This window comes from Diceros bicornis, chromosome 18, assembly GCF_020826845.1.
Source record: "Diceros bicornis minor isolate mBicDic1 chromosome 18, mDicBic1.mat.cur, whole genome shotgun sequence".
In the NCBI taxonomy this organism is placed as follows: Eukaryota; Metazoa; Chordata; class Mammalia; order Perissodactyla; family Rhinocerotidae; genus Diceros; species Diceros bicornis.
Window position 1 is genome coordinate 56,136,286 of NC_080757.1, and position 24,276 is coordinate 56,160,561.

The window sequence follows — 24,276 nt, forward strand, 5'->3', positions numbered from 1 at the left end:
ATTAACCCTTGTATGCTGTTGATGGGATTATAGAATTGTGCAGCTGCTATGGAAAACAGTACGGTGGTCCTCAAAAAATTAAAAGTAGGACTACCACGTGATCCATCAATCCCACTTTTGGGTATATATCCAAAAGAATTGAAATCAGGGTCTCGAAGATATATCTGCACACCCATATTCATAGCAGCATTATTCACAATAGCCAAGAGGTGGAAGCAGCCCAATGTCTATTGACAGATGAACGGATAAACGAAATGTGGTATGTGCATACAGTGGAACATTATTCAGCCTTAAAAAAGGAGATCCTGTCACATGCTACATTATAGATGAACCTTGAGGACATTATGCTAAGTGAAATAAGCCAATCACAAAAGGACATATACTGTATGATTCCACTTACATGAGGTATCTAAAGTAGTCAAATTCAGGGGCCAGTCCGGTGGCATAGTGGTTAAGTTTGCGTGCTCTGCTTCAGCAGCCCCAGGGTTCACAGGTTCGGATCCCAGGCATGGACCTACACACCACTCATCAAGCCATGCTGTGGTGGCGTCCCATATACAAAATAGAGGAATATTGGCATGAATGTTAGCTCAGGGACAATCTTCCTCAAGCAAAAAGAGGAGGATTGGCAACAGGTGTTAGCTCAGGGCCAATCTTCCTCACCAAAAAAATAAATAAATAAAAATAGAGTAGTCAAATTCATAGACACAAAAAAATGGAACGGTAGTTAACCAGGGGCTGGGAGAGGGGGAAATGGGGGACTGTTTAACGGGTATAGCATTGCAGTTTGCAGGATGAAAAAGTTCTGAAGATCTGTTGCCCAACAATGTAAATATACTTAACACTATTGATACTATAGTATAACACTATACTTCACACTTAAAAATGATTAAGATGGTAATTTTTGTTTTGTTTTGTTTTGTTTTGTTTTGTGAGGAAGATCAGCGCTGAGCTAACACCCATGCCAATCCTCCTCTTTTTGCTGAGGAAGACTGGCCCTGGGCTAACACCCATGCCCATCTTCCTCGACTTTATATGGGATGCCACCACAGCATGGCTTGACAAGCGGTGCGTCGGTGCATGCCCGGGATCCAAACCCGGGCCACCAGCAGCAGAGCACACGCACTTAACCACTACGCCACAGGGCCAGCCCCAAGATGGTAATTTTTATGTTATATGTTTTTACTACAATTTTTTAAAAAATCTTTTGGGTTGCTTTGTAATAATAGTAGTAATCTTAAAGTGTCTATAGCTCAAAAAGAAAAGAAGCACTGACCCTGGAGTTTTGGAGGAACGTAGTTCATCCGCTGTTGGTGAAGGGAACCTCTATTTTTTTTTTAATCAGAAGGATACCTTTGGGGCCAGCCTGGTGGTGTAGTGGTTAAGTTCATGCGCTCCACTTCAGCAGCCCAGGGTTCATGGGTTCAGGTCCCGGGCGCAGACCTACCCACTGCTTATTGAGCCATGCTGTGGCAGGCATGCCACATACAAAGTAGAAGAAGACGGGCATGGATGTTAGCCCAGGGCCAATCTTCCTCAGCAAAAAGAAGAGGATTGGCAACAGATGTTAGCTCAGGGCTAATCTTCCTCGCCAAAAAAAAAAAAAAAGTTATCTTCTATTAAATATAGAAATGGAAAATCACCATATTTCAACCTTAAAAGAAAAACTGCGGTGGCGCAAGTGGTTAAGAACACGTGCTCCGCTGCGGCAACCCGGGGTTCCCAGGTTCGGATCCTGGGCATGCACTGACACACCGCTTGTCAAGCCATGCTGTGGCCGCGTCCCATATAAAGTAGAGGAAGACAGGCACAGATGTTAGCCCAGGGCCCGTCTTCCTCAGCAAAAAAAGAGGTGGATTGGCATTGGATGTTAGCTCAGGGCTAGTCTTCCTCACAAAAAAAAAAAGAAAGAAAAACTGGGGCCGGCCCCATGTCTTAGCAGTTAAGTGCGCGCGCTCCGCTGCTGGCGGCCCGGGTTCGGATCCCTGGCGCACACTGACGCACCGCTTCTCCGGTCATGCTGAGGCCGTGTCCCACATACAGCAACTAGAAGGATGTGCAGCTATGACATACAACTATCTACTGGGGCTTTGGGGGGGGGAAGTAAATAAATAAAATCTTTAAAAAAATTAAAAAAAAATAAAAAATAAAAAAAGAAAGAAAAACTGATTCAGGCAAGGATCAACAATAGATGCTAAAACTTCAATGAAAGGTTGTTAGGAAATGGGCAGGGTGACAAAGCACCAGCCTCCCCTCTGGATTACTTCTTAATCACAAAGTGGAAAACATATTTTTACGATGGAGATGGTGATCACTTCCTTAATCATCACTAACAGTGAGACAGCTGACAGCGGGTGCCACCAATAAAATACACTGCACCACCTATGACCATCATTGCCAAAAATGTCTAACCTGAATCTAACCAGACTTTCAGACCTAACTTCCAGGAGGCTAAAAACACAAGTCCAGAGGCTGGCACCATGGCGTAGTGGTTAAGTTCAGCACGCTCCGCTTCAGTGGCCTGGGTTCGCAGGTTCTGATCCTGGGCGTGGACCTACACCACTCATCAGCCATGCTGCAGCCGCAACCCACATACAAAATAGAGGAAGATCAGCACAGATGTTAGCTCAGGGACAATCTTCCTCAGCAAAAAAAAACAAAGTCCAATGATACCATGAGGAATCAATCAGACAAATCCAGACAGTGGGACATTCTGCAGGTCAACTGGCCTATCTCTTTAAAAGGTCACTGTGGGTGTGGGGAGACTGTTTTAGAGTAAGAAAGAGATACAACAATCAAATGTAATGGGTGACATGGATTGGACTGGAATTCAAGAGGAAACAGTTATAACAGACATTTTGGGGACAACTAAGAAATGTTCATATGGACTGAATCATAGATATTAGGACATTCTTGTTCTTTTCTTAGGTGTGATCAAGTTATTGTGGTTATGTGGGGGACTGTTCTTGGAGATGCATGCCTGGAGTGTTGAGGGATGAAATGTCATGGTATATTCAACTTATATCCAAATAAAAAGACATATAAATACATAACATATACATAAATAAAGCAAATGTGGCAAAATGTATGCTCTTGGGTCCAGGTGGTAAAAATGTGGGTGATTTTTGTAGTCTTCTTTCAACTTTTTTATATGTTTGAAAATATTCAAAATAAAAAGTTGGGGGAAAAAATCATAACTTAAGAGGCAGTCTATTGAGCAACCCTCTGGCCCTGGGGAGAGACTAGGCCTAGAGACTGTCCACCCGAGAGGCCTTTCCCTCAGTTGGAGGGAGTGGTTGACACTGGGTCTCAAGACTAGTCACCAAACTGTTTTGATCACACATCCCCTGTCTCTCTGTTTACCTTATTTTTTTTTTATTATTTTTTAATCATTATTTTTTTTTTTGCCCAAAGCCCCAGTACCTAGCTGTAGAGTTGTAACTCTTCTATGTGGGACGCTACTTCAGCACAGCTTGATGAGCGGTGAGTAGGTCCACACCCAGGATTTGAACTGGCGAACCCCAGGCCACCAAAGCGGAAAGCGCGAACTTAACCACTGTGCCACCGGGCCGGCCCCTCTATTTACCGTTTAACTTATTTATAGAAACGTACCATTCTACCAATAAGTGACATACATTGTCTGTAGTGGATCATCTGGCACATGCCTGGCGAATATGCAGCCCACTTAGGAGTGGTTTAAACTATGAGCTCCGTGATGCGAGCAGGAGGTGTGTCCCACTCCTCTGGGTATCCCCAGCACCTAGCACAGGAGCTCCTTAAATGCTTGTAAAATGAATAAGCAATTGAACTAATGAGTGAACAAAGCTGGCCTACTGGAGGCCACGTGATGAGTGCAGGGGAGCAGCAGTCCGAGGTTCATGAGCTTCTCCATTCCATTCAAAGGGCCTCATCTCTCTGGCAGGGCCTAGAGAGGGAAGTCCCCCTATATGCCAGCCTCACTCTGGCTCTAAGGCTGCAGAACAAGACAGTGGGGTTTTGTTTTATTTTTACAAAAATACTATGCAGTACAATGATCCTTAACCCTTTCGGGGCCAGTAACCTATTTGAGAATACAGTATAAGCTAAGGATCCTCTTCCCAGCAAATCTATATTCCTATATCAGATACACTTCCAGTTTTGCACATGATCTCAGATGGTCTATGGACTCCCCTGAAGTCCACACGTAAGCTCCAGGTAATGAAACTGCAGACTCCAAGAAACCTGATTGTTTCTTGGATTGTCTTCTTAGGGCCTCCCCAGAGTAGATGTCTCACCTCTCAGCTGCTACAGGGCTCCAGCACCCCCCCCCAGGCATTTTTAGAAGGGTCTGGCAATGAGGAGAGGAATGGGCTGCTGAGCCTGGTGGAGTCTGTGGCATTGCTGCCTCTAGGCCTGGGTCTCCTTCTCTAGGAGGGTGCCTCAGCCCCTCACTCACAGTAGAGTGCGTATGGCCCACCGCAGCCCTCTAATGGGTGGTGCTGGCAGGCTGCTCTCTGAGCTCCAATTTCCAGGGGTGGACTGGGCACCTGCTGGCGTAGCTGAGGTCCACAGGGCACTTGTGCTACCTGGTATGCTCTGACCTGAGTGCCTCAACCAAACTGGGGCTCCTGCCACCATGCTCCCAAATCCAGGAGTCAGCCTCTCTGAGCCCTGGACTGTGCAGAGCAACTCTCAGACAACTGGGCAAGGTGGTAAGTGGCGACTGTGCCTCGCACAGTTGCAGTGAGCACTCATGTGTCCACGGCACTTCCATATCCAGTCCCAGCTGCTCCCAGGATCACTCTGAGAGTTGGCAGCACACAAGTCTGAGTACAGATGAGAGCACTGCACCTCAGGGAGGCTATGTGAAAATCCACCACACTTTTATTGAGCACCTGCTATCTGCCAGGCACTGTGCTAGGTGCTGAGGATAAAAAGATGTGCTAGACAGGGCCGGCCCCGTGGTGTAGCGGTTAAGTGTGTGCACTCAGCTGCTGGTGGCCGGGGTTCGGATCCCGGGCGCGCACTGACGCACCGCTTGTCAGGCCATGCTGTGGCGGCGTCCTACATAAAGTGGAGGAAGATGGGCACAGATGTTAGCCCAGGGCAAGTCTTCCTCAGCAAAAAGAGGAGGGTTGGCATGGATCTTAGCTCAGGGCTGATCTTCCTCAATAAATACATAAATAAATAAATAAAAAGTGCTAGAGAGCGTCCATCCTCAGGGTTCACAGTCGAATGGGGAAGAGAGACCCCTAAACAGATCATTTTAAACTAATGTGCAAATGCCATGGAAGAGCCATGTCCCAGGGCTATGGGGACACATAACCCAACCCAGGGAACAGGGAAGTCACTGAGGTTCTCTGGAGCATGTGACGTCAGCACAGTACCTTCAAGGATAGGAAGGATAAAGCAAGCTGGCTGGTGGCAGGGAGCCCAAGCACAGGGACCAGCCTGGTGCAGAAGTATGGCGGCTTGAAGCTGCATGGTTTGGGCAGGGGGGCTGCCAGCAACAGGGTATTGTCTGCCTTTGTTGGCAGGTGGGGCTAGAGAAATAGACCACGTCGGGGTCATGGAGCAACTTGAGAGGCTCCCCCTGGAACACAGGTTAACCAGTGGCACTTGAGAGATGGCATGCTGAAGACGAGGGCTCATGTGTGTGAACCAGCTTGTCAAGAACAACTGTAACAATTCGAGTGCTTGCTCCATGCCAGGTCGGTGCTGGTCTCCTGATGGGTATTATTCACATTTGAAGGAGGTTTAAGTAGTTTGCCTGAGGACACTCAAGGAACGAGTGCTTGCTCGGATCTCCCTCTGGACACACGTGTGGGGGAGGCTGAGAGGACCCAGGGAATGGCAGACCTGGCCTGAGGCAATCCCTGGGCCCATCCCTCGCGCCAGCACAGGAAGCAGGGTGGTGGCGTGTGCAGTCGATTGCCATCGGGGAAGTGCGGCGGCTCGCCGCTCGGGGTCTGGAGGAGGGAGGGCGGCGGTCCGGGCAGGGGGCTAAGAGGCCACCCCCAGCCCGAGACAGCCCAGCACCCGAGTCTGGAGCCCGGAGGGGTGGGGAGACGCCGCGCCCGGGGCTGGACTGGAGAGAGAGGGGGATGGCTCCTCCCCTGCCCCAGCAGCCGTCGGTCGGGGCGCGGGGCTGGGCGCCGCGGGAGCCGCAGCCTTTTCCGGGGGGCGGTCCCGGCGACGGCGGCAGCGCCCCGGCTCCTGCCCCGACAGGTGCGCGCCGCGCTCAGGAATGCGGCCGGCCTGACTCACCAGTGCCTCCTTCCTACCTGCCGCCCGCCCCATAAAGCGGCCCCCTCCTGCCGCCCGCCGCCGCCCTCCCTGCAGCCCGCCCTCCGGACAGTCCCGGCTCGCCCGCGCGCGCCTGCAGCCGGAGTCGCCGAGCGGAGCCCAGCGCAGGGAGGGCGCAAGTCCGCCCAAGGTAGGTCCAGCCTCCGACCGCGGCAGGCGCCAGGGGCACGGGCGCAGGGCGGAAGAGCGCTCGGGGTTGCCGGGCCACACCCTGCTCGCCCCTCCAGTGCCCCGGGCCGCCAGGGCTGGGCGCCCATTCTGGGACCTCGGAGATGAGGAGGAGAAAGTGGGTGCCCACCCAGCCTGGGCAGCCGCGCAGGGGAGCCGGTCGGGAGGGCCGAGTGGCTTTTGTTTCCTCGGCTCTTCGCCTCACTGAAGGCTGGCAGGCCCTGGCCCGCTCTGCCTGTGCTGCCCAGGGCAGGTGCCCAACCTGCTAGAGTGCACCCAGGGGGTAGCTGGGGGCAGAGGGGCAGGGGAGCTTGGGGAAGTCTCTTGGCCATCAGACCTCTGGGCTAGAGGAAGGCAGCAGGAGAGAGGCCTGGGCTTGGGTGGGTGTGCGGAAGAAGAGGGCAGAGGCTGGGCAGTGGCTGGCAGGCCTACTGGGCTAGGCCCCTCCGAAGTTTGCAAAGAAGGTGGGGGAAGCAGCCACCTAGAGGCAGAGGCTCTCCCTGTTGGGCTGGTCAGGGCTTACTGTGTGCGGTGCCATAGTCCATCTGGGGTCTGAGGAGTCCCTGACTCTCCTCTTCTCTTGGCCAAGCATGCGCCCGCCCTCTTTCCAAAGTTGGCTCAGGACATCCTTCCTCCAGGAAGCTCTCCTGAGCTCATCCAGCAGCCTGAGGGCTGTGCCCACCACAGTAACCTCCTGCAGTGCCGGCCTGTTTCTCACCCACTCAGCCTGTGGCTGGCCCTCTGGCCCCTGGGTCAGGGGCTCTAGATGGCTCCCGAGGGCAGGGGCTGGGCTTCTCCTCCTCACCCATGGCCTTGCCGCACCCTGAGCCTGAGGACTGGGCACAAGTAGCATGGTTGTTATTGCCTCCGACAGAGCTGGAAGTGAAGACTGAGGGTCTCCATCCTGGGGGCTGAGGGGAGAGAGGAGAGCAGGAGGGACAGCGGGGAAGGGGTGCCTGTCTCCTTAGCCCTGATTCCGGTGGGTGATAGAGCAGCTGAGGGGCCAGGAGATGGGAAAGCAGGAGGGGAGAGAGCTGTGGTGCGTTGGTGCAGATGTACTAAGCAAGGGTCCTGTGGGGTGGAGGGAGAGTGAGTATGGGGGGAGCTCTGAGCCTATGTGCCTGTGGGTCACGGCGTGTGTGCATGCACGTGCATGTCCCTGTGTGTGGAAGGCCTGGGTGTGCCACAGTGTGACAACATTCAGGGTGGCAGTCACATACTCCTGGGACCGGACTGGTGCATAAAAAGGCCCAGCAGCCTGGTGGGGCCCAGGGTGGCCTGAAGAGAGTGTATGTCCTGAGTACTCCACCCAGCCCGCAGTGGCTACATCTTCTGATAAGCCCGCAATCCTAACTTTTATGTAAAATCTCATTGTTTTTAACATCGACACATACTTTTAAAACTTTTAAAACACAAGTTAAGTCCAACAAAACACTCTTGAGTGTGTGACTAGCCCCCCAACTGCCTTTTTGTAGCCTCTGAGGATAATATGGAGGTTAAATGGGGAGTCTGGACTGCCCGGGTCCCATCCAGGCTCCCCCACTGTTGGCTGCGGGATGAGGAAGCCCCTCAGCCTTGTGCCTTGTCCTCTCGTCTGGGAAATGGGAATGATGCAATCATCCCTCATTGGGTTTCTGTGCAGATTAAACAGCAATCATGTACATGAAGTGCTGGGCGCATGCCCGCTGTGTGCCCAGCCTGTGGGCATGCTAAAGTTAAGAGCCAGGATCAGCCCTCCAGAGTGTACCTGCCAGTGTAATGGTGCCCCAGGGAGGCCAAGTCTGCAGTCTTATTGTGTAGCGTGTGGGTGTGGTGCCTACGCCGCGAGGCTGCAGGAAAGTTATTTCCTCCAAGGAGCTCCCCCTCAGGCTGGATCCAGGCGTCTTGACCTCAGCCCTGTGGAGTGCGGCTCCTCCCCAGCGGGCTCTGCCTGTGGATGTGTTGGAGCTGCTAGTGGCCTCCTGGGGGCCACATGCCTTGGAGGGAGGGAGGCAATGCCTTCCTGCCGCCACCCCAGGACTCCCCAGCACTGTGGGGGCCTCAACCCCCCAGATCTTGGGGCTACTCCTGCCTCACAAGCTGGGGACTGAGAAAGGATCCAAGGAGGGTGGGCCAGTGGGCATGGCGTGGTCTTGGGCCACTAGGAGGACTGGCCCCAGAGAAAGAGGCCAGGGCCCTACTCTTTGTCCTCAGCTTTGCAGGCCGGGTGGCTCTAGGCAGCCCCCTTCTCTTCCTGAGGCAGCAGGCTGCCCACCTTTTAAAAGCCCTCAGGGATGCCAATGCCTGCCCCAGAGGTCAGGTTGTTGATGAGTTGAGATGGTTTAATAGTGAACCAAAGGCAGACAGGGCTCCTGGGGTGGCTGGCACTATGTGTGCGTGTTAGTGGGCAGGAGGGGCTTGTAACCTAGCTGCAGGCTAACTTTTGAAAGGGTCAACTGCTCAGGGGCCCCAAAACTCACCTCTGGGGTAGGCAGAGGTGAAGGGTAGGACAGGGGACCCCACCTCTGATGGGGCAGGCAGCCATTGCAGAACCTAGCCGAGTGCAGCGAGCTGCCTCCTCCCCTCCCCAGGCCCCAGATATTGGGAGGAGTCCCTCCTAGCTGCGCCCCCTCACCAAAGGGCAAGTAGACCAGGACAGAGAGTGGGCAGGAAGGTAGAGCCAGGCCGTCTAGGGTAGCCCCCCTATTGGATGGCCCTATCCCTGCCAAGCCTGACCGAGGGCCCCTGGGGTCTAGAAGGCAAAGGCAGGGTAAGCCTTGCCCTGCCCTCAGGGAGACCAGCACAAGAGACCTGGCGTTGGGACCAGCTCAGAGCCCAGAGTCCTCAGTGGCGAGAGGGTGGGGGCCTCCCTGGGCAGGTTGCAGGCCTGCATGGTGTCTAGCCACCCCAGGGATGGCAAGGAAGGGGGCAGTGGAAAAGAGGAATCAGGGGCCCTGGCCCTGCCACTCACAGGCTGCGTGGCCTTGCGACATCACTGAAGCTCTCAGAGCCTCAGTTTCCACACCTGTGCGTTAGGAATGGTGGAACTCTGACAGGGACCCAGTGAGCTGTAGAGTGGCCCCCAGGGACCAAGGGTGTAGAGGCATCGTATGTCAATTGTTGCTGTTATACAGGAGGAAGAGGATGGCAGGGCTGCATCCCAGCCCATGGACCAGGCTGCTGCTGGCAGCCCTGCTGAGTGTGAGCTTCCCTGGGGACATGGGTGAGTCTGGCATGCCCCTTCAGCACCCCTCTTGGCGAGGGCATGCCTTTCAAGGCACTGCCCTCACGCGAGGGCCTCTCATGGGGTGTCTCGCCCAGACACTCACTCAGCCATTCAACAAACGACCACCACCCACTTCGAGGGCTAGGGAATCGTGAGCCTGAGCCATGTGGCCCGAGAACACCGAAGGGAAGGAGACTTGGTCTAGAGGGAAGAGAAGACGCCCACTCAGAGAATGGAAGCACTCGCAGGATGTGCTGAGGCCTCGAAAGTGGAGTCAAAAGTTTTAGGGGCCAGCCCCGGGGCATAGCGGTTAAGTGTGCACGCTCTGCTGCTGGCGGCCTGGGTTTGATCCCGGGCGCGCACCGATGCACCGCTTGTCAGGCCATGCTGTGGCGGTGTTCCATATAAAGTGGAGGAAGATGGGCACAGATGTTAGCCCGGGGCCAGTCTTCCTCAGCAAAAAGAGGAGGATTGGCATGGATGTTAGCTCAGGGTTGATCTTCCTCACAAAAAAAAAAAAAAGGTTTATAGGAATTTGGAGGAGACCAGTGGCTCATCACTTGCTCTCTGAGTGTCTGCAGTTCACAAGGGGCTAGAGGCTGCTCCTACCAATAAAATTTTGCCTGTCAGTAGAGGCCATGTTGATAGCTTGAAATAGACCATGGTGGGAATATTTATACCATGGAAATTGGCAAATGCTGCAAGTCAGGGCTTCTCCTGTCTCACCAGAGCTGTTGTTGAACATTGACAGTGCGCCATTGCCTGGAGCCCAGGAGACCGCCCACTGTGTACCCTGGGTGCACACAGTAGGTGTTAATGTAATTTTAACTGAGCAGAACCAAAGGGAATCCCAATAATCTTTGGGGAAACTGTGGAGTTTTACCTCATTCCTTTACTAACAACCTACTGTGTGCCAGGCCTTGCACTAGGCACCAGGGACCCAGCGATAAACAAGACAGAAGAACAGGCGAGGGGGATGGCCAGGGTGTCCCTGCCAGCAAATGGGCCAGCACCTCTGTCTCAGCCCCCACTGTCCTTCACTCTGGACTGGAGCAGAAAGTTCTAGGTTTCAGACCTGACTCTGCCCATTTCCAGCTGTGCTGCCTGGGGCAGAATCAGGCCTCTGTTCTGGCCTTCTGGCTTCCGTTTTCTCTCTGTAAATTGGGAGAGAATCCCTACCTCTCTCAAGTGAGGGTGCAGATGGGAAAGGGCTTGGTCATCGGTGAGGTCCCTCTCAGTGGATCTGCCCGTCTCTGCCCACCAGCCAACAGCTGCAAGAAGGCCCAGGTGAAGAGCTGCACCGAGTGCATCCGTGTGGCCAAGGACTGCGCCTACTGCACCGACGAGGTGAGCTGCTGCCCGCTGGCCTGCCTTCCCGAGCCAGGGCCGGCCCGGACCACCTCCCCGCCCTGGGTGCCCCGCCCTGCCTCAGCCCAGCCTTGGGCCAGGTGGCTGTGGGAGAACAGGCAAGGGTCAGGAAAGTCTGGGGGAATAAATCCGGGGTTGGGACAGCCTGGGCATGGGCACTGCGCCCCTGACTCCATCTCCTTCCGGCCAGATGTTCAAGGAACGACGCTGCAACACCCAGACAGAGCTGCTGGCTGCGGGCTGCCGGCTGGAGAGTGTGGTGGTCATGGAGAGCAGCTTTGAGATCACAGAGGTGCCCAGAGCAGGGGTCAAGGGAGGTGGGCCCTCCATGCTCAAGGTTGATGGTTTATGGGGGTCCACTGTGTCCCCTGGCTGGGCTGAGAGGCTCCCCATCAGGTCTCTGGAGTGACCCTCCAGCCAGCTGTCCCTCTCCCCTGGACACAGGAGACCCAGATCGACACCACCCTGCTACGCAGCCAGGTGTCCCCCCAGGGGCTGCGGGTCCGCCTGCGGCCGGGTGAAGAGCGGCACTTTGAGCTGGAGGTGTTTGAGCCCCGGGAGAGCCCCGTGGACCTGTATATCCTCATGGACTTCTCCAACTCCATGTCCGACGATCTGGACAATCTCAAGAAGATGGGGCAGAACCTGGGTATGGCTGGGCCAGCACGGAGGACAGTGGGGCAGGGGATGGAGAGAGTGGCCTCACCCACCTGGCTGGCCACCTGCTCAGGAGGCCAGGGCTCAGGACAGCTGTGCCCACCCCACAAGGGAGGACAGGACAGGGACATCTGAGCCCTCCAAGAACTCCCTCCCCCCATTCTCAGGGGAGGGTCTCGGCCAGACCCTGCTAACTACTCAGGACTTCAGAGAGGGCCTACACCTGGTGGACCGCAGAGCCCTCTGGCCCTGACAGGGAGGCACCCGGTGCCATGAGGCTGAGGTTGAGTCCCACCCTGCAGACAGAGCTGGTCCAGTTCTCCAGCCGCCCCACTCCCATTTGCCCCATGTATGACTCTGGGTCCCCCGAGTCCCATTTCCCTCCTCTGTAAATAGGGACAAGGGCTATTGTGAACGTGAACTGATGTCCAACATGCAAAATGCTGCTAGTGGGTGGTTATTCTTCCTCTTCCTCCTTCCTGAGCCAGCCCCCAGCCCTCGTGTTGATGTGGGGGTATTGGGGCTCAGCTGCCCCCCCTTTTTTTTTATATTAACACTCAGCCAAGGTCCTGAAGCAGCTCACCAGCGACTACACTATTGGATTTGGCAAATTTGTGGACAAAGTCAGCGTCCCTCAGACAGACATGAGGCCTGAGAAGTGAGTGGGCAGGGGTCCTGGCCGTGTGGCCTGCCTCCTCTTCACCCAGGCACTTATTAGTCTTCTGGTTGAAATGAGCCAAGGGGGCAGTTCCCAGAGAGGGTGGGCACGGGGATATGTGGGTCTCCTTCTGACTCTCTCTATCTCCCTCCCACCTCTGCCCAGGCTGAAGGAGCCCTGGCCCAACAGTGACCCCCCCTTCTCCTTCAAGAACGTCATCAGCCTGACGGAAGATGTGGACGAGTTCCAGAGTAAACTGCAGGGAGAACGGATCTCAGGCAACCTGGATGCCCCTGAAGGAGGTTTTGATGCCATCCTGCAGACAGCCGTATGCACGGTGAGTGCCAGGGAGGGTCCTGCCAGCCTAGACCAGGGCTGTGCTTCTCTACAAGGGCACGAGCTGCCCACTGCCCTGCTCTGGTGCCTGGCTTGGAGGCCCGCATGCCCTGAGACACACTCAGACTCCCTGGGTGGCCCTCAATTACAATACAGGTTTAGATATGCTGGGAGCCAAGGTCTCCCAGCTGAGCAGTCACAGCCTGCTTTTGTATTGACCAGGGAGGCAGACATGAGTCCTGGGGTTCTGGAATCTTCAGTGCCCTGAGGCCAGCCTCTCACCCAATCTCCCTGCTAATGCCATTCTCAGCACTGTTGGATACTGGGCAGCTGAAGAGGGCACTTGTTTTTATGTGCATATCAATTTTTTCATTTTTAAAATAATATACCCATATTACAGACAATTTGGAAAACAAAGAACAGAAATTGGCCATAATTTCACCATCACCAGACAGACAGCCCCTTGATATCTCACCATATTTTGTTCCCTTTTTCTTATTTTATATAGTTGGAATCAGTGTACTTATAGTTCTGAAACTTGCTTTTTCACCTAACACCATCGTAAACATTTTCTCTTGTAATACATGGTTTTCAAAATCACTCCATATATTTCTCTAACAAATTGCTGTGCACTGCTATACCTGTTCTAACTGGCCTTTTTCATTTAACGTTGCGTGGTGTACATTTTCCTATGCGGTTAAAAATATTCTCACAGAGTGGGTAGCAGCTTGAGAGGATAGTCTGATGAACCTGGTTCAAATCTTACATGGTGCCACTGTGTGCACAGACCCTACATCTACTTCCCATTCCTCATCGCAGGTGTCTATTTTTCACTCCCATCACTCCTGCGCCGTCTGTCACATGTGTCGTTCATGATGGCAGCATGCTGTCAATCCTGTGGCCTAGCTGAGCCCCGTGTTGGGAACCACTTTCGCTGTCGTACACGGTGCTGCAGTGAGTGTCCTCAGCAGGCAGCCTGCTCAGCTGGCATCCCTTCCTTGCTCTCCCCAGAGGGACATCGGCTGGCGCCCCGACAGCACCCACCTGCTGGTGTTCTCCACCGAGTCGGCCTTCCACTACGAGGCTGACGGTGCCAATGTGCTGGCCGGCATCATGAGCCGCAACGATGAGACGTGCCACCTGGACGCCACGGGCACCTACACCCACTACAAGATGCAGGACTACCCGTCAGTGCCCACCCTGGTGCGCCTGCTTGGCAAACACAACATTATCCCCATCTTCGCCGTCACCAACTACTCCTATAGCTACTACGAGGTGCGGGGGCAGGGGCCTCACTGGGCGAGAGGATGGGCAGGGTGGGGGGGATCCATGGCACTTCTCAGACACCCACCCTTCCCTAAACTTTTGGCCCCCCAAGGATGTGCCCATCCCCTAACCCAACTCCCAAGCAGGTAGAGGCTTAGAGGACAGGCTCTGGAATACACCTGCAAGTTCCAGGCCTTAGCTTTCCCATCTGCAAAGTGAGGCTAACCTCAAAGCTGTTGTCTGGATTCAGTGACATGATACTTGTCAAGGGCTTAGCCCAGGCCTGGCATTCTCTCCTGCAGAAGCTGCACACGTATTTCCCTGTCTCCTCACTGGGGGTGCTACAGGAGGACTCGTCCAACATCGTGGATCTGCTGGAGGAGGCCTTCGACGTGAGGGGCAGCGCGGGCTCGAGTCTCAGTCCTTCTGGGGCGGGGCTGGAGAGGAGGCGGAAAGGGCAAAGGATGTCTCAAGTCAGGGTTGAGAAATAGGATAGGCCAGTGAGGAAGGGTCTCTGCTGGTGCCTGGGGGCCCTGAGGAGCCCACCTGGGCCTGGCCCCAGGCTCCTGGGGGCCCTGCCACCTTGACCGCCCACCCCAGCCCTCCATGCAGGTGGGGGTGGAGCACAGCCAGGCCAGGCCAGAGTGGGTGAGCCCAGGCTCCCCCCAGACCACTAATCACCTGCCTTCTTTTAGCGCATTCGCTCCAACCTGGACATCCGGGCCCTGGAAAGCCCCCGAGGCCTGAGGACAGAGGTCAACTCCAAGATATTCCAGAAGACCAACACAGGGTCCTTTCACATCCGGCGAGGGGAAGTGGTACGCCTCTGTGGGGGCCCTGGAGCAGGGGAGGATGGGCACACCGCCCTGCAAGTGGGGGGGTCTGCCTGAGCAGAGGTCAAGAGCGGGGCCTCCAGAGTCAGGCAGGCCTGGGTTCGAAGCCCCCTGGGTTACCCACTCAGATGAGCTTGGCACCTTCTTTGGCTTATTCTCATCTGTACAGCAGGGATTAATTAGCACAGAGCTCAGAGGGTTGCTCAGATGAGTGAATGGGCCGAAGGAGGCTCTTGTTACTGTCGTTGCGATTGTTTTGTGACTGTGCCTGGAAGGAGCAAGGTTTCAGCCCAGAGGAAAGGTGGGCAGGGGGCTGGGCATCAGGGACCAGGCCCAGCCCTGAAGCTGGAGGGCTGAGAACTTGAGGTCATCCCCAGCGGAGCCTGCCTTGACTGACATTGGGGTCCCTGCAGGGCACATACCACGTGCAGCTGCGGGCCATTGAGAAGCTGGATGGGACACACGTGTGCCAGCTTCCAATAGAGGATCAGAAGGGCAACATCCATCTGAAACCCTCCTTCTCCGATGGCCTCAAGATTGACGTGGGCATCATCTGTGATGTGTGCTCCTGTGAGCTGGTACGATGCGGCTCTGCCAGGTGGGAGGGAGGTGCTGAGCCACGTCCCCAGCCCTGAGTAATGAAGCAGAGCCTTCGGGGCCACATCTGCCTTCCGGGGTGCCCTGAGGGGCAGAGGCAGCAGTAGTGTCCAGTGGCCCTGGCCCCCCTCCCCCCATACACCCACCACAATCTCATTCCAGCAAAAAGAGGTGCGGTCAGCTCACTGCAGCTTCAACGGAGACTTCATGTGTGGACACTGCATGTGCAATGAGGGCTGGTGAGTGCGCGGGAGTGCAACTGGCACCTGGCTGGGCCACTGCAAGGCCCTGACCCTGAGCACACCATATATGCTCGGCTGAGGGTGGGATGGTGGGTCATAGAAAGGGCTAGGAAAGGTACACACCCAGTTCTTAGGTGGATCCAGTTCAAAGCACTTTGAAATATGAAGATATACAGTCATGCACTGCATAACGATGTTTGGGTCAACATTGGACCACATATACGATGGTGGTCCCATAAGATTAGTATCATAGAGCCTAGGTGTGTAGTAGGCTATATCATCTGGGTCAGAGAATGGTAGTGAGGGCTTTAGCTTTAACTCCAAGACATTGAACAAATCTGTCATGATTTGAGGGAGGGACAATGGGAGGGTCTCAGGGGACTGAGATTTGAATTTTAGCCTCACCACTGGTGTTTGGGTGACTTGGCCCCACTGAAGCCCTCTCAGAGCCTCAGTTTCCTCATCTGTAAAATGGGATGGTGAAAGCCCCAGCCTTCCTCCTGGGCTGTGGGAAGTGACTGGCTCCTTCCGCAGGAGTGGCAAGACCTGTAACTGCTCCACCGGCTCGCTGAGCGACACGCAGCCTTGCCTGCGGGAGGGCGAGGACAAGCCGTGCTCGGGGCGAGGCGAGTGCCAGTGCGGGCACTGTGTGTGCTATGGCGAAGGCCGCTATGAGGGTCAGTTCTGTGAGTACGACAACTTCCAGTGTCCCCGCACCTCCGGATTCCTCTGCAACGGTGAGCTCGGCAGCCATGGTGGCCAGTGCTGGGGACTGCAGGGCAGCGAGGGTGGCCTGGGTGCCCAGTCCTTGCCCTGCCCACTGGCTCTCCCAGTCAGGACCCAGGTTGGGGGGGGGCCAAGCCAAGAGTCAGATTCCCCAAGTTCAGGCCCAGCCCTCCTCCAGACTCCCTGAGTGCCTCCAAGTCTAGCGCCAACCTGGACCTCTGTCCCTCTCTATATACTTGATGCCCAAGGGCCCTGCCAGGGCAACATTCACCTCATGTTTAAGACCTCAGCTCCCGTGAAGTCCTCCAGTCTGTAGCTACCCCCTTCACTCTCCCATCTCATTCGGGTGGGTACCACCCACCTCAACCCTCACTGGTTGCTGGTATGTGGCATGGTGATCTTTTTTTTCTCGGAAGATGCTACACTTCTACAGGCAGGGCCTGCAGTTATGCATCCTCTGTAGCCCCCCAGGGCCTAACACAGTGTAGCCAGGTCATGGGCACATAGTCTGGGCAGGGCTTCTGAGCTAAGCCTGGGTCTCAGAACCCAGACAGGGACTACATGGAAGAATGAGTGAAAATCCACTCATCAAATACTTATTAAGCCCCAACTGCATACTTGCCACTGGGGGTGGAGCCCCAGCATTTCTACCCTTTCCTCTGTTCTTGCTTCTGTCTGCTATTTCTCTGCTCAGAGAAATGAAAGGAGCACCCAGTAGTGTGGAGAAAAGCAGACATTTGATAGAGGCAGAGCTGCGAGAGAGGAGGGGAGGGAGATGCTGCTGGAAGGGATGCAGGGCCACAGCGTGAGGGGTTGGGGTTCTAGTCTAGTCCAAACTTTTTCTTAAGGGGCAGAAAGTAAATATTTTCAGCTTTGTGAGCCATATGGTCTCTGTCACAACCAGTCTGCTCTGCCATTTTTGCAGAATGCAGCTATAGACAATATGTAAACAAATGAGTGTGGCTGTATTCCAATAACGATTTTGCAAAAATGGGTGGTGAGCTAGCTTTGGCCCACAGGGCATAGTTAATCAACCCCTAATCTAGTCTAAGGATATTGGACTTTATCCTTTGGGCAAAAAGGAGTCATTGTTGGTTTTAATTTCATTATCCAGCCTCTTTTTTTGTATCTAGCCACCTTGCTAAACTCACTTATGAAATCTAATAATTTATCTGTAGATTCTTCTTGATATTTTGTGACATGTTCCTAATACTTGCAAATAATGACAGTATTATTTCTTACTTTCCAATATGTGTATGTTTTATTTCTTTTTCTTACCTTATTGCATTGGCCAGGACTCATTAGAGGTTCTTAAACAGGGGAGCCACATGCTTGGATTTGTGTTTTGTGATGCTCACTCTGGCTGCAGAGTGGAGGGTAGAAGATGGAATGAAGCAGGAGAGATGGAGGGAAGGAAGCTCCAAGAAAGCAAGGAAGAGATGGCTCTGCCCTTGGCTGGAAACATCCTAGCTCCCAAGGCTCAGCTCCCACAGGCCCTCCCCAGCAGATGGGCAGCCTGGACTGCAGGTGTGAATGTGGCTCTCCTCTGCCTTCCCTCTCCTTCTCTGCAGACCGAGGACGCTGCATCATGGGCCAGTGTGTGTGTGAGCCTGGCTGGACAGGCTCGAGCTGTGACTGTCCTCTCAGCAATGCCACCTGCATCGACAGCAATGGGGTAGGCCTGGGCATGAGGCAGGCAGTGCGGGGTGGCAGAGGGGACCCCAGTCAGGACCACCCACCCTCTCAGACAGGGATGAGGGTACAGCTGGCTCACTGGTGCCTCCTCTTGTCCCAGGGCATCTGTAATGGGCGTGGCCACTGCGAGTGTGGCCGCTGCCACTGCAACCAGCAGTCGCTCTACACGGACACCATCTGCCAGATCAACCACTCAGCGGTGAGGCCAGAATCCCTGGGGTGTGGGCATGGGAACCGTGGGCACAGGGCAGGGGGCACAGGGCAGGGTGGACAGGAGGGTCTGAACCTGGTGCCATAGGAGCCGGCCAAGGGTGTGAGATTGGGGGAGTGGGCCTGGCAGAAGCCCACCCCACACAGGGCCCATCTACCCCCCTTCTCCCATCCAGATCCGCCTGGGCCTCTGCGAGGACCTGCGCTCCTGCGTGCAGTGCCAGGCCTGGGGCACCGGTGAGAAGAAGGGGCGCATGTGCGATGAGTGCAGCTTTAAGATCAAGATGGTGGACGAGCTTAAGAAAGGTATGGGGCGGAGGACCAGGTGCTAAAAGCCTAGGCAGGGGGGCATCTGATGGGTGAGTGGGGTCACTCATCTGGGCAGGGGTATAGAGCTGGGCAGGGGGCTCATAATCCAGGTTGAGATCACACAGTCAAGAGAGAGGGGTTCCAGGGGCTAGCCCTGTGGTGTAGTGGTTAAGTTTGCGCACTCCGCTGCAGCAGCCCAGGTTCACAGGTTCAGATCCTGGGTGCGGATCTACAACACTCATCAAGCCATGCTGTGGTGGCATCCCACATACAAAATAGAGGAAGATTGGCACAGATGTTAGCTCAGAGCCACTCTTCCTCACCAAAAACAAAAAAAAAAAGAGAGAGAGGAGTTCCAGACCCAGGAGAGGTCACAGAACCCAGATAGGACACACAGAACCGGGCAGGGGGCACAGCTGGGTAGGAACCAAAGAGTCGAGGGAGGGGGTGCCTGGCTTGGGCAAGCGGCACCTAGCTGGGCAGGGGGATGAACACAGCAGGGGTACATGATTGGGCCATGGGGGCACACAGCCTCTTCTCCTGTAGGTCAGATAATGTTCTAGAAGCCAAGCTCCTGAGTGATGCCCAGGACAGGGAAGTGGGGGGCACAGATTGGCAGACTTGGAGGCTCCTGGGCATGGGGCAGAGCAGCCCCAACCTTGCCCCATCCCTGTGCACAGTTTGCCGGGGACTTGCGTTCTTCCCTAGGGAAGTGCTTCCTATCCTGCAGTAGGTGGGTGGGCCCCAGAGTAGGGGACACCTCACCAGACCCTGGGGTGCTCCAGGGTGGGGTGGGGGTGCCCTGCTGACCATCTGTGGGTGCAGCAGAGGAGGTGGTGGAGTACTGCTTCTTCCGGGACGAGGATGACGACTGTACCTACAGCTACACCGTGGAGGGCGACGGCACCCCCGGGCCCAACAGCACCGTCCTGGTGCACAAGAAGAAGGGTGAGCTGGCAGCCAGGCAGTTGGGGGGGCTGGGGGACACCTGTCAGACCCAGGGAGGGGGACACCACCTCCCTCCCCCTCTTCTTTCCTTCCTAGACTGCCCTCCCGCCTCCTTCTGGTGGCTCATCCCCCTGCTCATCTTCCTCCTGCTGCTCCTGGCCCTGCTGCTGCTGCTCTGCTGGAAGTACTGTGCCTGCTGCAAGGTGACAGCCCCTGCCAGAGGCCCCACCCCCAACCAGAGTTCCACCCTCCACCAGGGTCCCCACTTCCCCAGAGTCCCCACTTCCCCAGGGTCCCCACCACCCACTAGCGTCCCCACCTCCCCAGAGTCCCCACTTCCCCAGTATCCCCTGCACCAGTGTCCTTGTAGATGGCAGAGGCCAGGTGAACTCGGGTCTTCTGCTCAGTTCTAGTCCCCTCTCCACCCCAGCCCCTCGCCTCTGCTAACCGTCAGTGGCCAGATACCTGGGAGCACCTGCCCTGGGGTCAGCCACATGCAAAGGGCCATGGGAGCCAGCAGGGAAGGAAGGGCCCTCCCCCCGCAGGAGCTGACATTCTTGTTGGGGAGAACAGACAAGAGACAGGAAAGCATGGAGGATCGCATGGCCGGAATACTGAATTCCCAGCAAAGGCAACACTCTGTAGTGACCGCAGTGTTGTGGGATATTAGTATGGGTTACAGAGAAAAAGAGTTCTGTGATCAAATACATTTGAGATACAAGTTTCTTCTCTGCAGGCCTTCTCAGAGTCTTTGATCTAGTTGTATGTGTAGTGAAACTATAAGAGGGGCATGGGGAATGAATTCAATGCTTCCCAAATAAGTTTGATCACAGAACCTTTACTTTACAGAGCATCTGGCAACACCAGGGTCCCATGGCATGAACTTTGGGAACCCTCTGGCCCCATCACCTTCTATATGCACCCTGGGTGCCCCACACATAGATCTCTGCAACTGTCTGCATGACCTGGTGTCTGGGGAAGGCTCTGCTGCCCCTGGACCATTGGCATGGGGGTGGGGGTGGCTGGAGGGGCTTACCTGGGCTGGGGCAGCTGTCCCAGCCCTCATCCTCCCCACCTTGTCTCCTAGGCCTGCCTGGCACTTCTCCCTTGCTGCAACCGAGGTATCGCCTGGCATCAACAGGGGTGGTGGGCCTCTGACCACTCTTCTCCCCAGCTGGGGTGGAGGGGCAGTGGGGGCTGAGTGTGGAACAGAGGTGGGAGGCCCTGGGGTCCCACCTGAAGGGATGTGCCTGGGAGAGTCTAGGGAGGGGCCTATCCTGAGGACCCTGTCCTGCAGGTCACATGGTGGGTTTCAAGGAAGACCATTACATGCTGCGGGAGAACCTGATGGCCTCGGACCACCTGGACACGCCCATGCTGCGCAGCGGGAACCTCAAGGGGCGTGACACAGTCCGCTGGAAGATCACCAACAACGTACAGCGGCCTGGCTTCGCCACCCACGTGGCCAGCACCAACCCCACGGAGCTGGGTGAGGGCCGGTGCTGGGCACTACACCTCTTAGTGGTGCACTTGGGGCCTGGAGCACAGTCACCCCTGTTCCCAGTCCAAATCACACCATTCCTGTTTCCTCTGGGTGTTGGGAGCAGGCACAGGCCTGGCCACCTTCTACCCTTCCCGATAGTGCTCCAGGCCTTAGGCCCCTAGCTAGCCAGTTGTCCCCCATCCTAGCATGGCTCCTGGACGGGGCTTCTGGGGTGCCTACCATGCGGGGGGCTGACGACCCCCATCCCTGCCTGCCCCTAGTGCCCTATGGGCTGTCCCTGCGCCTCGCCCGCCTTTGCACCGAGAACCTGCTGAAGCCTGACACTCGAGAATGTGACCAGCTGCGCCAGGAGGTGGAGGAGAATGTAAGGGCCAAAGAAGCCGATCCTGGGGCAGCCGGCGTCTCTGGGCGTGGGTGTGATCCAGGTGGTGGGGGAGCAAAGGGAAAGTGGCCGTGGAACCTGGATTTTTCTGAGTAGGAAAGAGGGGCTTCCTTAGTTAGACATGTGCCTGTCCGGGGGTCATCCTGGGATCTGTTCCCTGTGAATGCTTCCAGAAGGGGATGAGGCAATGGGCATGCCCCCAGCCAACCTGGGAGGTCCTCTGGGCCTGGACGGCTCTGGGTAGAGAGGCTCGCCCAGGGCCCCAGCTTCATGGCCCTCCCTTGCCTGGCAGCTGAACGAGGTGTACAGACAGATCACAGGCGCACACAAGCTCCAGCAGACCAAGTTCCGGTGGGTCCTGGGTGCCCGGGGTTGGGTGGGGGAGCTGCCCATACAGCCGTCTCCAGGAGATCTCCCCCAAGCAGATCGTGCCTCCACCCCAGGGACCATCTGGCTCATGGTTCCCTCTTTGTCCCCCACAGGCAGCAGCCCAATGCTGGAAAAAAGTGAGTTGAAGACGCACAGTGGGTCAGCCCCAGCCCCAGCCACCTGCCCCGTCTGCCCCCTGCTCCCCCCCACACCCCATCCCCATCCCTTAGGAAGGGAGGACGGTATGTGTCTGTCACAGATTAGGACTTCGTGCAGCAAATACTGATGTGAAGCCCTCACTATGAGCCAGCCCCTGTACTAGGACAGGCAAAGCACAGGGAACCAAAGGGACCCAGTCCCTGCCCTCACACCGGCGAGAGCCCCCACCAGTACCAGGGATAGCCCAGTGCCCAGCCCCGTCCCTCCTCCAGGGCACCTCTGCGTGCCAGGCAGGTTACCAAGAAGACGGACCAGTGGGTCACACCCTCTTTCCCAGTTCCTACCCCGTGTCCTGACCCTTCATGGGGAGAGTGAGGAGGGGGCCTCAGTGCAGAGAGGACAGAATGTGCAGTAACAGAGTACAGCTCTCATGGAGCACACCACCGTCAATAAGAACCATTCAGATTAGCACTTTGAGGGCTTACAGTGGGCCAGGCCTTGTTCTAAGGGCTTCATGTGTGGGGTTAGCTTATCCAGCATTCTCATCAACCCAGTGAGGTAGGTACCATTGCTAGTCCTATTTTATAGATGAGGAAACCGAGGATCAGAGAGGTTAAGGAACTTGCCCAAGGTCACCTAGCTATCAAGAAATAGAGCCAGGATTTGAGCCCAGGCAGTCTGGCTTCAGTGCCCACACGCTTAGCATCTTTGCTGTCCTGCATCTACTTGCATCACCAGCCCTTCTCAGTGAGGTGGGCACGGGTAAGTCCATTTCACAGATGAGGACACTGAGGCTCAGGGAGACACAGTGGCTTGGCTGAGGCTGTAGTGTGAGATGGTGGGGCCAACATGGGCCTCCAGGACTGCCCGGTTCTAAAGACCCTGCACGTTTTGCTGCCCCGCATCTTGTCCTCTGATGGAGAGAGGACAGGCAGGAGAGGTGGGTGGGGACAAGTGCCAGCCTCCTGGCCAGCTTGACACCTCCCGACCTGACCCCCGCAGGCAGGACCACACCATTGTGGACACGGTGCTGATGGCGCCGCGCTCGGCCAAGCAGACCCTGCTGAAGCTGACGGAGAAGCATGTGGAGCAGGGGGCCTTCCATGAGCTCAAGGTGGCCCCCGGCTACTACACCCTCACTGCAGACCAGGGTAAGTGGGCAGGCTCCCTGTGCCACTCCCTCTCACCTCCCACCCCTGTGCAGCCCTCGACCCACGTCTGACTGCCCCCCGACCCCTACCCAGACGCCCGGGGCATGGTGGAGTTCCAGGAGGGCGTGGAGCTGGTGGACGTGCGGGTGCCCCTCTTCATCCGGCCTGAGGACGACGACGAGAAGCAGCTGCTGGTGGAGGCCATTGACGTACCCGTGGGCACTGCCACCCTCGGCCGCCGCCTGGTAAACATCACCATCATCAAGGAGCAAGGTCGGTCAGGAAAGGGGGAGCAGGGGGACAAAAAGGGGGCTCTGGGGTCCCTTGTTCCTCCTGGTATCTGAATGGAAGTGGCGCCTGGCCGTGTGGCCTAGGCAGGTCACTTAGTCTCTGTGAACCTTGGTTTCTCCATTTGTAAAATGGGTACCAGGCTCTTGTGAGGGGTACGTGACTGTGCATCTCTGCACAGTGCCTGGTAGTAAGCACTCAATATGGAAGCTTCTGTTATAATCATCACAGGTGCTGGGTCCTCCTGGAGCTGTCCCACATCCCTCCCCTGTTCTCTCCCTATGGCCTTTAATAATTTTATTTATTTATTTATTTAATAAGCCCTAGTAGATAGTTGTATGTCATAGCTGCACATGCTTCTAGTTGCTGTATGTGGGACGCGGCCTCAGCATGGCTGGAGAAGCGGTGCGTCAGTGCACGCCCGGGATCCGAACCCGGGCCGCCAGCAGCAGAGCACGCACACTTAACCGCTAAGCCACGGGGCGGGTCCTCCCTATGGCCTTTGAACTGAGGGGATTGAATGGGCCTCCCTAGGATGCCAGGGCATTGGAGCAGGAAGGAACTAGGGGTTCCTTTTGCCAAAACCTATCTAGAATGGGGTGGACAAAGCGTTGCACCATTCGACACCCTACCTGCTCCTTGGGAAACCCGGAGTTGTTGATAATGGTCCTTCCCACATCCAGAGGGCCTGACCCCTCCTCCCCTCCTGCTCCAGGTCCCCAAGCCTTAGTCCTGCCTGCTCCAGCCCTCAGTCTCAGGTCCTCATCTCTGGTTCTGCCCCTGCCTGGCTTCCTTTCTCTGCCCTGACCCTTCCAGGATGTCAGTTGGACACTATTCCAGCCCCCTCAAGTTTTTCTGGAAGAATTTTCCATCCCCTTCCTCTGCCCTCCCCAGAGAGCAGTGGGGTGAGGGGTGACAAG

The 24,276-nt window shown here is 55.8% G+C and overlaps 1 protein-coding gene across 7 annotated transcripts in view; it reads left to right on the forward strand.

Annotated features, from left to right (window-relative positions):
• Window positions 1–5,964: 5,964 nt before the first annotated feature.
• Window positions 5,965–24,276, forward strand: part of ITGB4 (integrin subunit beta 4) — a 30,910-nt gene continuing 12,598 nt past the window's right edge. For 2 of the 7 annotated variants that reach the window (XM_058561638.1, XM_058561639.1), the window contains exons 1-25: window positions 5,966–6,415; window positions 9,567–9,655; window positions 10,923–11,005; window positions 11,217–11,318; window positions 11,471–11,675; window positions 12,245–12,341; window positions 12,507–12,678; window positions 13,689–13,952; window positions 14,246–14,335; window positions 14,639–14,761; window positions 15,190–15,354; window positions 15,536–15,612; window positions 16,150–16,352; window positions 17,913–18,016; window positions 18,137–18,235; window positions 18,423–18,552; window positions 19,381–19,503; window positions 19,600–19,706; window positions 20,591–20,624; window positions 20,801–20,992; window positions 21,268–21,371; window positions 21,682–21,740; window positions 21,872–21,895; window positions 22,920–23,068; window positions 23,162–23,341. In XM_058561638.1, coding sequence (XP_058417621.1) covers window positions 9,577–9,655; window positions 10,923–11,005; window positions 11,217–11,318; window positions 11,471–11,675; window positions 12,245–12,341; window positions 12,507–12,678; window positions 13,689–13,952; window positions 14,246–14,335; window positions 14,639–14,761; window positions 15,190–15,354; window positions 15,536–15,612; window positions 16,150–16,352; window positions 17,913–18,016; window positions 18,137–18,235; window positions 18,423–18,552; window positions 19,381–19,503; window positions 19,600–19,706; window positions 20,591–20,624; window positions 20,801–20,992; window positions 21,268–21,371; window positions 21,682–21,740; window positions 21,872–21,895; window positions 22,920–23,068; window positions 23,162–23,341 — 2,965 coding nt within the window. In that variant the 5' untranslated portion in view covers window positions 5,966–6,415; window positions 9,567–9,576. Of the gene's footprint in view, window positions 6,416–9,566; window positions 9,656–10,922; window positions 11,006–11,216; window positions 11,319–11,470; window positions 11,676–12,244; window positions 12,342–12,506; window positions 12,679–13,688; window positions 13,953–14,245; window positions 14,336–14,638; window positions 14,762–15,189; window positions 15,355–15,535; window positions 15,613–16,149; window positions 16,353–17,912; window positions 18,017–18,136; window positions 18,236–18,422; window positions 18,553–19,380; window positions 19,504–19,599; window positions 19,707–20,590; window positions 20,625–20,800; window positions 20,993–21,267; window positions 21,372–21,681; window positions 21,741–21,871; window positions 21,896–22,919; window positions 23,069–23,161; window positions 23,342–24,276 lie in introns of all 7 variants that reach the window. The other 5 variants (XM_058561640.1, XM_058561635.1, XM_058561634.1 and 2 more) reach the window with 5 other exon arrangements.